Source organism: Phyllostomus discolor, chromosome 4 (assembly GCF_004126475.2).
Source record: "Phyllostomus discolor isolate MPI-MPIP mPhyDis1 chromosome 4, mPhyDis1.pri.v3, whole genome shotgun sequence".
Classification (NCBI taxonomy): domain Eukaryota; kingdom Metazoa; phylum Chordata; class Mammalia; order Chiroptera; family Phyllostomidae; genus Phyllostomus; species Phyllostomus discolor.
In genome coordinates this window covers 32,632,372-32,649,296 of record NC_040906.2, presented here as the reverse complement: position 1 = coordinate 32,649,296, position 16,925 = coordinate 32,632,372, and the positions used below count along the sequence as shown (strand labels likewise).

Here is a 16,925-nt window from a genome sequence, read left to right as displayed (position 1 = left end):
AAAATTTTTTTCTCTTCCCTTTTTCCTGGTCCAATTATATCACACAGGTAAATCTTCCTTTCTCATTTGCAGGTTTCTGTGGCCTTTATTTCTGAGCATTTCCCTGCACTGCAGTATCTCCCTTTAGTGCAGGAATGCAACCAGAGAGTCCCAATAGTAAACATAGCTTAACCAACAGGGGAGCAATCAGCTCTTAAAACCAACCTACAAAAACCAGGCATATAACCTTTATAAAGTGTAAGATTGCCAACATCCCATAACTGGAATTCCATGGCTACTTGTATATCACAGAAGTGTTCAGGCAATGCCTGTAAAACCATAGGCTGGCAAACCAAATGTTAATCCAATGCTTTTATTATTCACAATTGAACTTCACCGTATTGAGCCTCTGATTAGTTATGGCCATAAGTCAGGAAATAAACAATGATATGAAAAACCCCAAAAGCAATAAAAACAAAGGACACCCTCTAATAAAACTAAGCAAATAGAACATTAGTGATGTCATGCAGTTTCTGAGATACCATAGAAAAATTGTTTCCTTATATCGATAAGAAAATTATGCATCAGTGAAAATGCAGGCTTAGAAATATAGTACTGAGAGTTCCAATCTGGGATGTCTTCACTGATGAGGGAAAATGGAATTCCTATTACTACAGAGAGCTGATCTCCTGGGTGTTGCTGATGGCTCCCTCACTGAGCGTAGTGTTTAATGATGCTGTACAAATAAAAAGCAGTGGGGGAAGTACGAAATATCTTTATTAAATGCCATCCGGTAAAGTAGTTGATGGATGGAAGAGTCTAATGCATTTTAAATAAATGCATATCATACTATCACATATCGTGAGTCTTAAAAAATTATTACTGAGATGCACAGTCCTTGTAGTGGTAGACATGGCACTGTGAAGGAAGTCTGATTTAGAAGCTGTTTTCTAGTATACTCGTCAAGTGATGGAGTTACTGTTAGTCATATTGTAATGTCCCTTCAACTTTGGTACATTCAGTGCAAAATATTTTGGGGAATTTTTTGTACCTTTATAAAAATAAAAGGCCCTTTTTTCCCTTGAGAGTGCTTAAAAGGATACACACTAGCATGATGCCGGAGCAAGCATGGAATGTGAAAATGGGGCAGGTGACACGTATGGCAGGACAGGTAGGCTCCTATATACATCTTAAAGAACACAAGTATAATGAACCTATAAAAAATAAACAGAACTCACTGTGTACTTTTTCCTGATATGCTGTGATTAATTGCTAGTTATTTAAAATAGTTTCCATGCATTATAAAGCATAAAGTCTTTCATTAGTAATTCATTGTATAACAGTTCGTCTTCAGCCATAAGTACATACATACCACTTTGAATATACATTGTCACAGACCACCTTATTGCAAATCTTTCAAGTTACCTCATATTGACTTGGTGTCATTTTCACTCGTCTCTCATGAAAGCTGCAACCTATGGTGCACACCATGCAGGCACACATAAGCATGAAAATTAATATTCTGTTACAATTGAGGGCTGAAATGAATGTACTTTCAGGAAATACATTTGTTTTTATTATATTATTTAACGCACACTAATTTGGTGATGGGGTCAAGTGCTGCCAGTTTGGCGCGAACCACGTTCAAAGGTAAGTTTCAAGATTCTCCTGAGTCTCTGAAAAGTTACCCTGGAGCTAGCTGATCATACACAGGTTCATCTTTGTCTTGGAACATAACAAATGGAAAAAAGTTTGGCAGTCAAGAACTGTTGATTGAAAGACTGTTGGCTTGTTCCCTGGGCATCAAGCTCACCCAAATCCTTCAAAGGGGACTCATCACCACTATCCAGTCCGCGAATGTGGCAGAGCACATGCTTCTGGGAGATGACAGCACTCGGTTTTACTCTAATGGAAGCATACTTTTCAAACTTCCAATGTTCAGCCGTTCTTCTAGGGGGCAGCTTCTGAAATTGCCTGTCTGTACCACACCCAGGCATTGTGCTTCCGGGTCACTCAAGTCCAAAGGTGCTGGTCTCTTCAACTGCTGTCAAGAGTTTTTCATAAAGCATGGAGAAGGATGGGTACGGGGGTAGGTCCAGACGGTTAAAGCAAGTGTGAGCTCTGCAAACAGAGGAAGCACATGTAGTTTAGAACGCTTGGAGGAAAATGAAGTCACTTGTTCTGCACGTGTGTGTGTGTTACGTGCATGCTTCCCTTTCATATTCAATTTGGTTTGTTACCAAGTTTCACACTCATTTTGGAGAAAACTTTGAAAATATTTTGACTTTATAATTCAGAATTGAAAAAAATCAGAATTGAATTTCTCTTAGGGAAATGAGATGTTTAAAAATGTGTATTTTTTGCCCTGACTGGTATGGCTCAGCTGGTTGGGCATCTACCCACAAAGCGAAAGGTCATCATTTCATTTCCCAGACAGGGCACATGCTGGGTTGCAATAGATGTTTCTCTCTCTTTCTTTCAACCTCCCATCCCCTCTCCTAAAGATAAATCAATAAAATCTTTTAAAAAATTAAAAAATATATTTTTCATATTTTTGCAACTTAAAATCCATATTTCATATATATTACTACTTGTTTAGATGTCTAGGAATTAAAAACACAAGCTCTCATTTTTGATTCTCTTGTGCTGATACTTGTTTTTCAGACATGAATATGGGCTCTTGCAAAGTAATCCATTTTCAGAGTTGATGTGTGCAAGGATGTCTCTCAGGAAATCTTCCGTTTCAAATTGTTTCACACCACTGGGCAGGCAGGAGTACCGATTGTGTCTGAGTCCTGCCTCACAGCGCAGATTCCTGGGAAAGTCCCTGGCTGGCCTCCCCTGTCAAAGTTGGTACACCATTGTTACTCCTTTGAATTCTGGGCTATCATCTGTTTTCTCCTAAATCACAATGCAAAATAATGGCCGTTGAAATCATTACATTAAGTATTCTTTTTTAGAAATACTCCCCCTTTGCCAAGATAGGAGAAAAAAATGCTTTCCTGTTGTTTGCACCTGAATCACAGTAAAAAACAACAACTGAGAGTCTTCAGATAGTACATCTTATCAGGAAGCAAATCTACACGTTTGACATGGGATAGGAAGCATTTTGTTATGAATGTACAACAGCCTGTTGTGGGAGCTAAACTTTGACTAAAAATATGTTCCTGAATTAATAATATGGAATTTTAAGAGCTATGATTATTAATGTGCTATTTTTGTAAAGTTGCATGTATAAATTTTGTTCTTATTCATAACTTTGACACTTATGAAATGAATATAATTATATTCCTAGATGCAGTGTAGTGTAGTGGTGGGAAGATCAGAGGTTTGGTGTTAGACAGACTTGGGTTGGAATTGTAGCTCTACCAACCAGCTGCATGAATTGGAGTGAGTTAGGAAAACTCTCTGAGACTCAACTTTGTCTCCAGTAAAAAAAAGAATAATACAATTTGTCTCAGAAGGATATGAGGATTAAACAAAATGACAGAAAACATTTAATACAATTCCTGAGTCATAGTGTTTGACCAATTAATAAGAGATGTATTATTAGCTACAATACATTTCTTCATCATCAAAAAGATTTACTCTAATTGCTTTCATTAAATTGCTAAGAGACAATCATGACTCGTGGAAATTATGAGATAAAGAGATAAGAAGACAGGTGTGTGGCCATGCAGCTGACTGAAGACAGGAACGTGAAGGGCTCTGGCACAAGAACACCAGTTTCAGGACACGGCAATAGCATTGCCTGAGAGTTTACAAACTTGTTATTAGAAACTCTAAGAAGGTAAATCATCTAATTAATATTTTCAGGCAAACACCTTTTTTGGATATAATAAACTATTTGAGAATTGCACTTAATGTAATTCTTATTATACCACTTTACAGTAGAACCACAACCTTTTATTTTTTAAAAAATTGAACTAGTATAAGACAGTTCTATCTATCTTGCATGAAACACTGGAATAAAAATATTAAATGGAGACTTTATCTTTGTTCTAGAGAGAGAAGAAGCAGAGAAGCAAAATATATTTTCACTCTAATTATATTTCATACTTTGTGTGTTTAGACACATAACATTCCTTATCCCATTAGACTAAAAGATATACTTTTAAATCAAACATTTTTTTCTTTGGTTATCAGCAAGGCTGAACATCCTTCCCCAAGTCAACTTGCTTGTAGCATTTCCTGTTTTGTGATCTGAATGTTCATCTTCTTTTAATGTTTTTATTGTGATAAAATATACAGCACATAAAGTTTGTCATGTTAACCATTTTTAAGTGCACAGGTCTACAGCACTAAGTGCATTCACTTTGTTCTGTAACCATCACCACCACCCATCTCTGGGACTTCTCACCTTTTCCAGGTGGAACTCTGCACCCACTGGACACTAACTCCTGTCCCTGCAATCACCATTCTGTTTTCTGTCTCTATGAATCTGACCACTCTGGGCACTTCCTGTAAGTGGAATCATACAGTATCTGTCTCTTTTGACTGGCTTATTTCATTTAGCATAACATTTTCTGGTTCATGTTGTAGCAAGGGTCAGAATTTCCTTTCTTTGTAAGGCTGACTAATAGTCCATTGTGTGTATATACCAAAGTTTGTTATCCACCCATGAATGGCCATTTGGGTTGGTTGTTTCCTTTTTTTTTTTTTTTTTTGGCTATTGTAAAAAATGCTATCATGAACACTAGTATAAACACCTGATTTCAATTCTTTTGTGTATACACCCAGAAGTGGAGCTGTTAGATCATATGGTAACTCATTTTTAACGAGCTGCCATACTCTTTTCCACGGTGGCTGTACCATTCTACACTCGTATCAGCACTGCTCAAAGCTCCAATTATGCTACATCCTCGCCAACCCTTATTATTCTTTTTATTTTGATAATAGCCATGCTAATGAGTGTGAAGTCTATTTATTGTTTGAAGCTTTAGGATTTCTTATTGATTTGTTTGAATACTATGAAATAAAGAGAATAACTCTTGAAGTATCTCCTGCTAATCTCACCTACCCTGTTCACTTTTTTAGTATGCATTTCATTTACAGAACAATATCAATCTGGTTGGCATCTATTTCTGAATACATTGTCTTCCTCTCTTCAGTGTGTTGCTATGATTAGAAATCATGTTGAAAAGGTAATCTCTATTGTTTATACCTAATAGAAAGTTTTTTGTTGTCTATTTTTCCTTTTGGTAGTGCTGGTGTATCAAAATGCAAAAAGTCAACTTTTGGGAGAATTTTTCAAAGAGTACTTTATATATAGTTGTAATCTTGAATAGGTACATGTGAATTCATTTTTCACATGAATCATGTTGGGTGAACTAGGAAATAAAAGTAGTTCAAAATATGATCCTAACTCTAGGTAAGCAATAATCCCTAATTATGTTTTATTTGCTTAGGCCAGAACATGACTACAGGTGAATGAATCTATCACACCCCAGTAAAGCCTGTTCCTTCCTTCTCAACAACCAAAGACTTTCCCTTAACTAAAGGTAAAAAATCAAAATTTAATTTAGATAATCAAGAATTAACAAATGATCACATACATGGGAATGAAAATTCATAAATAGTAATAATGCCTAAAGCCCCCAATTAACTTGCACATAGTTAGATTGAATGGCAAATATTAATTCATTGTGGTCTTACGGCAGGCAGAATTCTAAGACAACCTATCACAACCCGTGTCTTTATATAATCCCCATCTCTGGAGTGTGAACAGGACCTTTAACTCACTTATAGCCAATGGAACACAGCAAATATGAAGATATGATGCAAATATTGAAGTCCATAAATCATCTGATTTTTAGCTTAATCAAAAGGGTGATTATCCTGCATGCACCTGACCTAGTTAGGCGAGAGCTTTAAAAGAACACCTAGAGGTCAGAGACCCACTGCTGCTGTATTTGAAGACACTGCCATGAATTCTACAGCTGCAAGAAATGGATTTTGCCAACAATCTCAGTGAGCTTGGGAGCAGGTCATTCCCTAGTTGATCCTCCAGATGAGAATACAGTTCAGCTGACACCTTGATTTCATAGCCTTGTAAGACACCGAGCAAAAGACTCAGCTAAGCCATGCCTGCCTGGACTTCTGGCCCACAGAAACACTGCTATAATAATTGTGTGTTGTTTTAAACTAGGTCTGTGGTCACGCAGCAATAGAAACTCCTATAGGTCTCAAGGTGCAGGTCCAAGAAAAGGTGGCAAGGGTCATAAAGGTGATATAATACACCAGCAAGGGCAGGTGGGGGGATAAAACTGGAAGTAAACCGCTGACCTTTCACTCTCCCAGGTTTCTGAGAACAGAAACAGGAATTCCACATGTCTCATGTTGCAGTTTCTGTATTATCTTTGTAGACTCTATAGTATCTCATCCAATAAATCTATAAGCCTGGGTACTCTTCTCTCTAAGGAAGGACTAGACAACCTTTCTTGATCCTCCTCAGTCATGACACGATCGCCATTGCTGATCCTCAACCTAAGGCAATCACTGCTTCCTAATTCACATCTGGTTGTACAGCATGCAGTTACTGGAACAGAAGTTTCCTTCTGCATAAACTGAACGGCTCCTCTGAAAAATGTTTCAAGAGGATGGAGAAAGTACATATTGTAAAGGGGGAAACTGGGCAGAGAGATTAAGTGGTTTTCCCAAGGTCAAAGCTGAGTCAGTGGCCAAATCAAGAACAGGACCTCAACCTTTGGTTCCTAGGGGAAGTCCAATGTTAAACCGAAAGCAGGGAGACTAATGCTCATCAGCTCAGTGCTTTTTGCTTTTGGAAGCCTGACTGTTAACTTCACCCCATCCCCGATGGTGAACTGCTAGTCTTCAACATCTTTGAAGATTTACATGTTTTGGGGACAGGGATTAGCAAAATATAACTTCAAACATTTTTTAAAATAAATGATTCAATCACAAGATGCAATAGCTCTGGGGCAAATGGTCAAAATTGGGTCAATCCAAAAAACCCTGGGAGATACCAGGGGATTTTTAAGTGCTGAGTTCTACCTCAGGCTCCCCAGAGAACAGAGATACTCAGAATGATCAGAATCGGCAAGAAGCTTGTTTACGATGGAGATTTTTGGCTGCATCCCCTGGGGTTCTAATGCAGAAGGTTTGGGATGGGCCTAGAATTCTGCATTTTAATAATAACTCCAAGTGAGTCTGATGCAGGTGGTCTTCACGACTGGAGAGGCATCAAGTGGCTTAGAAATAAGATATCTAGGCTGGCTATCCACACCGGCACTTTGTGTGCTTGCAAAAATTTCAAAACTCTTTATAAACAAGACAGCATTGCTAATAAGGAAATTGAGGAATAGTGCGGTTAAGTAAATTGCCCAATATTTACCATCGACTTGCTGTATGAGCCAAAAACAGGAAAAAAAAAAAAGGAAAACAAAACACAATCCTCTGAGGTTTTTCACACCCCCTCCCCCACCCCATTCCATGTCCTAAGAAAACTCCAGCAGAAAATAACAGGAGGGCCCTTGGATCGTGTTGATATTGGCAGCAAAAGCACATCCAGTTATTCAGTCTCCACAAAAGAACATTTTTCGAATCTTTCAAAGCCAGCCACACTGAGGCTGTAATGAGTTTACCTCATTTTGATCTGTGCAGCCAGAACCACTCAAGGAGGGCAGGTCTGAACCTGTCTTTGGGAAACCACTCTGGCATCAATATAAAGAAAATTTAAAAGCCCCCCAGACATCTGGTCTGACTTAATAGATCTCTTGGTGCTTTCTGGATTCTTCCAATGTTAACCAAGAGGTCACATTCTTACCCTCTCTTTTTTCTATAGATAGACAAGTCAAGTATCCAAATCCAGTGAGCCAAAGTATCACAATTACATCCACATTTTCATAGACCAAGTCACAGGTTAATGTATTTCTCGGTGTGTGTGTGTACTTATTTATCAATTTAACCCTATTTTCCCAGAATTAATTTTCGGTAGCTTGTAAGGACTCAAAATATAAGACAAATAAACAATTATAATGAGTAATTTAAATTGAGAGAGAGAGAGAGAGAGAGAGGGAAAAGGAGAAAGCCATGGACATCATTTTATTTAGTAATCAGTCCTAGAAACAAAATGTATTCGGATCTAATAAGTCCTTTTTATTTGCATTATAATTTAGAAAATGTTTTGTCAATACTCTCTTTTTCAGGCATCAGTGGTGCATAATTCTTCAGATTTCGGTTTCCTTACTCCTATTCCAGCCTCTTCATCCAGTAATTAAAATCATTCTGGGAAGTTCCTAAAGGATCTTGGAACACACCACTTCATAATGTCAAGATTTCTTCCGAAATGTAAGGATTCCTGACCTAACTGACCTGTCAATTTCAAATGTTACCCATCTGTTTTACCACAGGTTTCCCCCAAGACCATCCGGGGTGCCTGCAGCTCAAGCTGGCAGAGCGGGCTGTCCCACAGAGCAGGGCCCGCCAGGAGCTGGGCTGTGGAAGAGGCAAAGAGAGGCTTCCTCTGGGCTCTCCAGAGCCTCCTAGTGCAGGGCCCAGTGTGTGCTCAGGCAGCACCCAAGCCCTTTCACCTGTAAAATCTCTTATTATTTTCCCCCTTGAAGAGTCCATATTTTGAAAGCTTGTCATTCCCATACAAAATGCCCCAATGAATAAAAATTATTTTTTCAATTGGCATTACATTTCATTTACTCCTTCATTCACGGAATGAACAAATACTGAGCTAATGCTGCATGCCAGGCACTGAGCTGTCCCCTGGTAGATGAGGATGAATAATAGTCCGGCTTCTGCCTACAAGGAGTTTACACTCAGGCGGGAAAATATACAGACCACCCCTAACCGAATTGCTCAATTGGTTGGATCATTATCTTGTATACCAAAAAGGTCATGGGTTCTATCCCAGACGGGGCACGCACCTAGGTTGCAGGTTCACACCTTGACCTATGGGAAGCAAGTGGTTGATGTTTCTTTCATTCTCTTTCATTGATGTTTCTCTCCCTCTCTTTAAAATCAATAAACATATCCTTGGGTGAGGATACACACACACACACACACACACACAAATGTGTATATATATACTCACACATATGTATATATACAGGCAAAAGTATGTATATATACATATACGTGAGTATATATACAAACAAATGTGTGTATGTATTAGGGGGGACCCAAAAATCCCTGGAATTATCTTCAGGAAGGTGGGCCCTTTGTAGTACAGGCTTCCCTCGCTAGGTGAGTGTTCTAGGAACCCATCTGTATCACAACAGCTGGCGTTGTTGTGAGGCTCCGTTCAGCACGGTGAATTTTTTTGACGACTCTTTGACATATTTGCCCACTTCATGACAGGTGATTTATGAGCACACCTGCCCGCACTGCAGTGAGGGTCTGGTTTTTGACCAAAAATGGCATGACCCTGGTGCCCCATGCTTCCCATTCACCCGATCTCACACTGAGAGGCCTTTTGTTGTTTCCCTGGATGAAACAAGCCCTCAAAGGGAAACATTTTGCCTACGTGGAAGCGGTGAAACAAAAAAATGACAGAAGCACTAGAAGGCATCAAAATCGATGAGTTCAGAAACTGTTTTGAGCAGTGGAAAAACATCCCGATAGGTGTATTATATCAAATGGAGAGTACTTGGAAGGTGACTGAAGTTTAAACATGTAAGAATAAACAAACAATTTCTTTATAAATAAATTCTGGTTTGGGGGATCTCCCCTCACACACATGCACAGACAAACGGGATCTCCTAAATGTCATGCAGTCTGAGCTCTATACTTGGGGATCTGGCTGCTGTGAGCAGGCACTGAACCCCGGTCTACCATAGGCTCTGCTCACCAAACCAGGAGCCCGACCTCGCTCAGGGCCACATCTCTCCAGAAGACTACTAGATACCTTTGTTTAACTAACCCAAAAGATTCATATGGGCCCTGCACACAAACCATTATAATACAGTGAGTTACAGTCTGCTCTGCAGAGTCTGGAAAGGCTTTATAGAGGACACTATGCCAAGCTTTGAAGGATTTGTAGGTGTGCAGGCTTTTTCTGGATCAACAAGGAGAAGAATGTTCCTAGCACACTAACCGGAAGTGTGAGGAAGCATTACATCACCAGGAAACCAGAGGAGTGCAAGAGCTTGAGAGACAGGAGCCAAGGCTGGACCTGAAGCCAGATGAGGAGGCAGGGCCACATCGGGAAGTGAAGTGCGTTCACGCAAGGACCTTTACCATTTATCCCGAGAATGAAAAGGAGTCAGTGGCTAGGTGTGGAGTGACATGGCAGAGGTGCCATTAATCAAGACAGGAAATGGGTAGGGGGTAGATGATGAATTCAGAGATTGTAATCAGCATGAAAAATGCAAAGTCACCAATTGCACGGTGATAAAATTCAATTAAAGTAATGTAATGATTATTTTGTTAGCCTAAGGTGATTTATGAACACAAATAAAAGTATAACTTCTGTTATGACTTTTTAAATATACACAATTTCCCACCTATCCCCATTAATACTTTCTTTGACCATAAAATTTAGATCAGGAATTCCTGCTGAGATTAGTTCACAAATATCTGTGTAACCCATGATGGCAGAGCACAACTCCTGACCACCCCCCGATGTTCAGTACATGTGAATCAATGAAAAGGAATTCTAGGGCAGTTACTACCCCCGCTAATTTGTCATATACCCTTTGGTGGCAATGATGTTGGCTATCTGTTCATTCAAATCTATTGTTCCTTTCTCTGTGGTCCACATGGGCAATAGTTGACACGTAGTAAATGTGTGCCGAGTATCTAAAGGCTTGATGGAGCCTTAAATAATTCTAGTTAGAATTAATGTCTTATTTTAAGGTCTTATTAGGCCACCTTGGTTAAAAGGCACCTGGGTCCATAAATAAAGTATGGAATGTCCCCACAGTGGGAATTCCTGCATCCAGGGATAACTAGGAGGAGACACTATTCATTACAAGCAGGTAACATCTTCACCTGTGGTTGTTCCTGGGAAAAGATGAAGAGTACATACTTTTTAAATGTAGGAAATTCAAGCCAATAGAAGAAAAGCTGGTCAGGAACTGTTCCAGGTTGAGGACTCTTGGAAGTCCAAGCAAAATAGAAATATCTTTTCCTGTACACCTAAACACTATGAAACACCATGCCAGTTCTGAAGGCAAGGTATTAGGAACAATAATAATCAGGGTTAAATTTATTGAATGATATGTTAGGCATCATTTTAAGCACTTTGCATGTGTTACCTCATTTACTCTTCTATCATCTGTCCCAACTGTTCAGATGAAGATAGAGGGACACAAAAGCAGGGGAGGGGTGTTTCTGAGATTTCAGAAGATTACTCTGGTTGCTGAGTTCAGAATGAACAGGATGTATCAACAGAGGCAGAAGTTCAGCCAGCAGGCTGCTGCAGTGGCCCAGGTGAGAGGTGCTGACGTGGTGGACTAGGGCGGTGGGAAGAGATGAACCCAAACTAGTTTTTGTTCTTAGGCCAAGGAAAGGGTTACAACCATTCCTTCAGAGCAGTAGTGATTTTCAGTCACAGATACACACTTTCCAATGTGGCTTGTGAAACAGCCCCCAAGCACCATTAACCATTTTGACTTAGATGGTCCTATTCTCTGCTGCTCGCAGCAATTGCAATTTTCTTCGTTCCATCACAGAATCACAAATTAGTTCAGGAGTTCTACTTTCTACATTAATGACTCGAGTCCCCTTTTAGACACAATATGTTTTTCTGATCATTTTACCCACTTCCCAAAGTAAAGACTAACCCAAATGCACATTTGGATTACAGCACATTTAAGGATTTTTTAACAAGGTACTATTACTAGACATCATTGATACATTTTTGCTAGATATGCTGATTCAATGATAGAATAAAGTAAAAACCTAAAATATTCTTGCCAGATAGTAGAACTGAATGAGAGGGAAGAGGGGAAAAGAATTAAGAGGACCTTATATCAGAGATTGAACTGTGGAGCAGACTATACATGAGGATCTCCTGCCAATCTTCTCTGAGACCACGAGCACCTCAGCGGACCAGTGGGTGGTGGGGGCTGGGGCAACCAAGGGGATTGCCTCAGGGCCACTAAAGAAGAGATGGGGCACCAGGGGCCTCCCAGAGCCTGTCTCTTGTGCTGAAACATTTTTAATTAAAGAAAGTGACACTATATTACAGGACTCCTCAGTTGTTTTTCTATTTCCTAGCTGAGGTTCTCTTTGACAATAGACAATACTCCTTGCACCGAGGAGGAAAAAAACTGAATTATTGATGACATTGTAGAGCAATATTTAATGACATGGAAAGATGTGAATGATTAGGGATATTTGGTAAACAAGAAGAGGGTGCAAACAGTATATTTATATATATTTATTTTTTATTGTTCATATAGTTTTTTTTGTTTTAAAAAATGGGTATATATATAGAAATGAGTAAAAACATACACTCCAAAATATTTAAGGATTATCTCCACAGTGGATTCTTGACAGATATATATATATTTTTAACATCTTGGGATTTTTTGTGAACAGTTTACTTTTCATAAGAATAAAAATCAGAGTTTGAAAAATGAAAAAAGTTGTCTTTTTCACTTAAAAAATAACTTTATCTTTTTAAGTTCTATTCCACTAGAAAAACCATCTCCCTGAGATACTCATTTCATAATTAACTCTTGCTTCTTACTTTTTAATTTGGGTAAGCATTTCATTCATAATACTGTCCAGACAGAATCATTTAAAAAAAAAAACAACCCAGGGTTCCCCCCTTGGCAGAACCAGCATGATATTTAAAAGAACATCGTGATTGAAGCCCTCCAACTCTTCTGTTATCTTCCTTGGCAAGAACCTCAGAGATGAGCATATCAACCCCATACCACGCTGGGAGAGAGGATTTGCCTGGCTATTTCCAGGCTGGCATGGCAGCAGCCTGTTTTTCAGAATATTTAAGAGCAATCACCATAAAGTGGACTTACTGTCTCATAAGTCCCTGAGAACACTGGGGAACAGGCAATCTACACAAGTGCAAAATATACTGCTAACTACCAACCACCAGGCAGAGGAAGTGCAGTGATGTGTTCAGGCCATAAGCCTCTAAGGAGACACCCGCCTGCCCCTATCATTATTTATCATCTGGGTTTCTCGTTACTTTATTACCACAAGAGAGAAAGAAGGACCACTGATTCAGGTTGCACTGGCTTCCGAGGCAACCCATATATAATTTTACACCTCTTGGCTCACATGGCGAGTAGTGCTGTATTCACTGCTACCTACCACAAAGTGAGACTAGGACGTCTGAGAAAAGATGAGCTTGCTTGAAAGGTTGAAAGGCCCTCCAGCCTCCATGTTTGGAAAGGCTGCGGTGCCCTCAGTTTGCCAGCACTGCTCGCTCTCATCCCTGACAGCTGCTTCCAGCATTCCAGGCTGCAGCCCCCCCTGGATACCCACCCCCTGCATGGCCCCCCTGCATGCCTGATGGAAGACACCAGACTTTTTAGAGAACTGATTTTTTAAGTAAGAAGGGCATCCATCCATTTCATCTCCAGTGTGTACAATGTTACATTTTAAATAAACACCATCTCACTAATAAGTAAAAGAAATAACATAGGGTTGACCAGCTTGACACAAATCACTCTTCAGTTCTACAGCTTAAACCTACCAGAAATTGTTCTGGTAAAAGGGGAAATGGACTCAGCCATAGAAGACAATCTCTTTATATCAGAGCCAATCTTATAGATCTTTTTCATACCTAAGTCACACCCCACATGTCCCAAAGGGTGATGAAAATGTTATCAGTGAAGAAACCATTTCTGATGGTGAGGTTCTTCTTTTTATTGTGTTTCACCAAATGTACTTTTTCTGTGGAGCACATTTGAATGGGTACAGCAGTACAGTGGCTTACAGAAGATTTAGGATAAAAGGTTAAAAAGATAAAAAAACCTACTATCCCTGAGGACTGTCACACATAGCATCTCACTCCTCACAAACACTCTTTGGGCACAGCATTGTTATTCCTCCTCTTCGGAGATGGACCTAGTCTCTTGCTTAGGCTCACAGAGCTAGTGCATCGTAGGGCTGGGATCAGCAGCCATGCCTGTCAAACTAGGTTATACAAGTAGGCTAATGAGAAGTAGAACAGCCAAGCAGCTCTTTCCACCTATCAGACCTGGGAAGTTAGGGCTTGTTATAGACACATGAACACAGACTGCTTTCCTCATGTGCCTCATCTCATCTTTATCTATGCCATTTTACAATCTGGGTAAAACGAAGAATCTAGAAGCAGCCTTAGGTCATAATAAAGAAGGGAAGAAACAACAACGCCTGTTGCCCAACTGTGTGTGTGCAACAACACTGAAGAACACCCCTGCTTCTCGTGAGTCAGCACACCAACTTCCTGCAGCTCCTGGGGAAGTGAAAAAGTAAATCCAGCCCGACCCCCGAGATCCTTCAACAACCTGTTGATGTCATTTCTTGCTCAACCAAACCCATTATATCCACCCCCCCCACCCCCGAAACCGGCCTTTTATGGGCAGGGAAACTGGGGTCCAGAAATCAAGTGATCTTCTAGGTCCTGGAGTTAATTGGTGGCAGAGGCGGGGCTAGAATCCAGGTCTTCTAACTCCCAATGCTGTGCTTTTCCCAGCACGCTACTGCCTGATACATATTGTAAATGATGGTCACAGAAATCATAATGGCGGCCATTAGCCACTAACTGGATTCTTATCGAGGGCCAGGATCAGCAGTAAGTGTTTAAGATGAATGATTTCCGTTAATGCTCAGTATTACCAACCTACAAGGAAGATGAGGAAACTGAGGCTCAGAAAGAGTAAGCAGCTTCTCCAAGACACTGCTGTGGGTAAGAACAGAACTTGGATGAAACCCAAGTTTCTCTGAAGCTAAACTCTCATGGCTACACCAAACTGCCTCTCCCTGCTCACCAGGTTTGGTGACAATTATAGTGATTAAATGTGAACAACTGATCTGGTTCTCATTACAGTTTGTTCCATGTGCTTTACACAAGTACATCTTTTCAAAAACAGATTTTAAAAGAAGGGGCACAATCGATCTCCCCTTTCCTGCCTCCTTGATGCTAATGCTTGAGCTTCTCCAAAAGGTGAAGGAAAGGCCTTGCTCAGTCCGTGTAAATATGCTTTTAAGACACCAATATGAATTTAAGGGAAAAAGAACATGATTCAGGCACAAATAAACTGGAAGCGTTCTTTACATCATGAAAATATAGTCTGCCAAATTTGGAACATCAGGTACACCAGGGGGTAATACTTGGGTGTTTGAGTGCAGCGCCTCCGTTCCTGGCTGAGACACACCGAGGTGAGTGCGGAGGCTCCACCGCCCTGCGCTGGCTCTAGTGCCTGCTGTCCGCATCTGGGCTTCCCGCACTGCTCTTCCCACGTGTTGGTGCCCACAACATCATTCTTAAAAACTGGCGTTTTGCAGTCGGTAAGAAGTCTTGTTAACAGGTTTCTTAGAGTCATTTGTACTTAAGGAAACTCAGAACTGCACAAATAGGGAAGATCGTTTAACCTTTCCAAATTGCAATTTTATTAGTAGTAAAATGAGAAGCAAAAATGCATTGTTACTGCTGATTGGAGAAAGGAGTTCTAAAACCAACTCTTCTCCATTCTGCTCTTGTTTGCTTGCTCCCTCCTTTTCTTTTGTTCCAGCGCCAGTTATCTTCATTCAGCCCCAAACACTTTTTTATTCCTAAATGCTGCCTTATCTTTAAGTAGTAAGGTCAGAGTCTTACATATATATTAGTAGCAACAGAAAGCAATGTTTTCCACTCCATGAACATGTGTCGTCTTGTTGTGAATGAGAATGCAATGCAGAGAGCATTCCCATGGCATGGCTGATAGAAGCTGAAGAGGCGCACAGCACATTTGCACGATTTCATATTCTTTTTTTTAAAAGATTTTATTTATTTATTTTTAGAGGGGGAAGGGAGGGAGAAAGAGAGAGGAAGAGAGAGAAACATCAATGTGCAGTTGCTGGGGGCCATGGCCTGCAACCCAGGCATGTGCCCTGACTGGGAATCGAACCTGCAATGCTTTGGTTCACAGCCTGCGCTCAATCCACTGAGCTACGCCAGCCAGGGCTCGATTTCATATTCTTTAGAAACCCCAACAGTAATTTTTAGTGAAAGAATTCTAAATAGCTATAAATATAAAATTAAAATAAGAGTTTCTGTAAACATCTACATTAGAGCCACATCATAAGAAACCACAGTATGATGACCCACGTTGTTCTGCTAAAGCTAACAAATGTTTCGGTTGTGTTGCATTTTGTATGTTAATATATGTGTGCATGTATGTTAACTATGACCAGGAAGATCTTTCTTCTTCACTTAGAAAGGTATATCAGCAAATGAAATAAATTTATCCTAAAAGCTGTTCCCACTCTCCCAAACTTTCAACATAAAACAGTAATTAATATACATAAGTTACAGGTCTTTCCTAGAACAGTGTAATGACAGTAAAGAAATATTGTCTTCCACTTTACCTGGGAAGTGCAGTGATTTTCCCCCACTTCTCCACACAGAATCTTCTTGGGCCATTACTTCCTCGAAGAGAAGCGAATCCTTCATAGGGAATGCTGGATGTGCCTGTAACAAACTGTCGACCCGAGAGAACAGAAGGAGAAGGTGAGGCCAAGAGGCTGGCTGCTAAGGAATGCACGACATCAGTTATATGCAGAGCTCCGGGAAGAGCAGCATGCTGCTCGCTAATGGGGAAGCTTGGCAGACAGATCTTTACAGTCAAGGAATAACTGTAACATGAGCATTCTGACAAAGAACCAGGGAAGGATGGTACATTATAAAAGGGAAAGGGATGTGGAAGGTTTGAGAAGCCAAAGCATCTTGTGTAGCTGACCAGTTCAGAACCTTAAACCAGGTATAGTTCCCACTACAGATTAGTGAATGGGTGTATCAATTAATCTAAGTCTAGTTA

The 16,925-nt window shown here is 40.1% G+C and overlaps 1 protein-coding gene across 3 annotated transcripts in view; it reads right to left on the bottom strand.

Annotated features, from left to right (window-relative positions):
* Window positions 1-336: 336 nt before the first annotated feature.
* HECW2 (HECT, C2 and WW domain containing E3 ubiquitin protein ligase 2) overlaps window positions 337-16,925 on the bottom strand; it is a 353,554-nt gene continuing 336,965 nt past the window's right edge. For all 3 annotated transcript variants that reach the window (XM_028508950.1, XM_028508951.2, XM_036023148.1), the window contains 2 exons: window positions 16,477-16,589; window positions 337-2,100 (listed from right to left, as the gene is read on the bottom strand). In XM_028508950.1, the coding sequence (XP_028364751.1) occupies window positions 1,989-2,100; window positions 16,477-16,589 (225 nt within the window). In that variant the 3' untranslated portion in view covers window positions 337-1,988. The remainder of the gene's footprint in view (window positions 2,101-16,476; window positions 16,590-16,925) is intronic.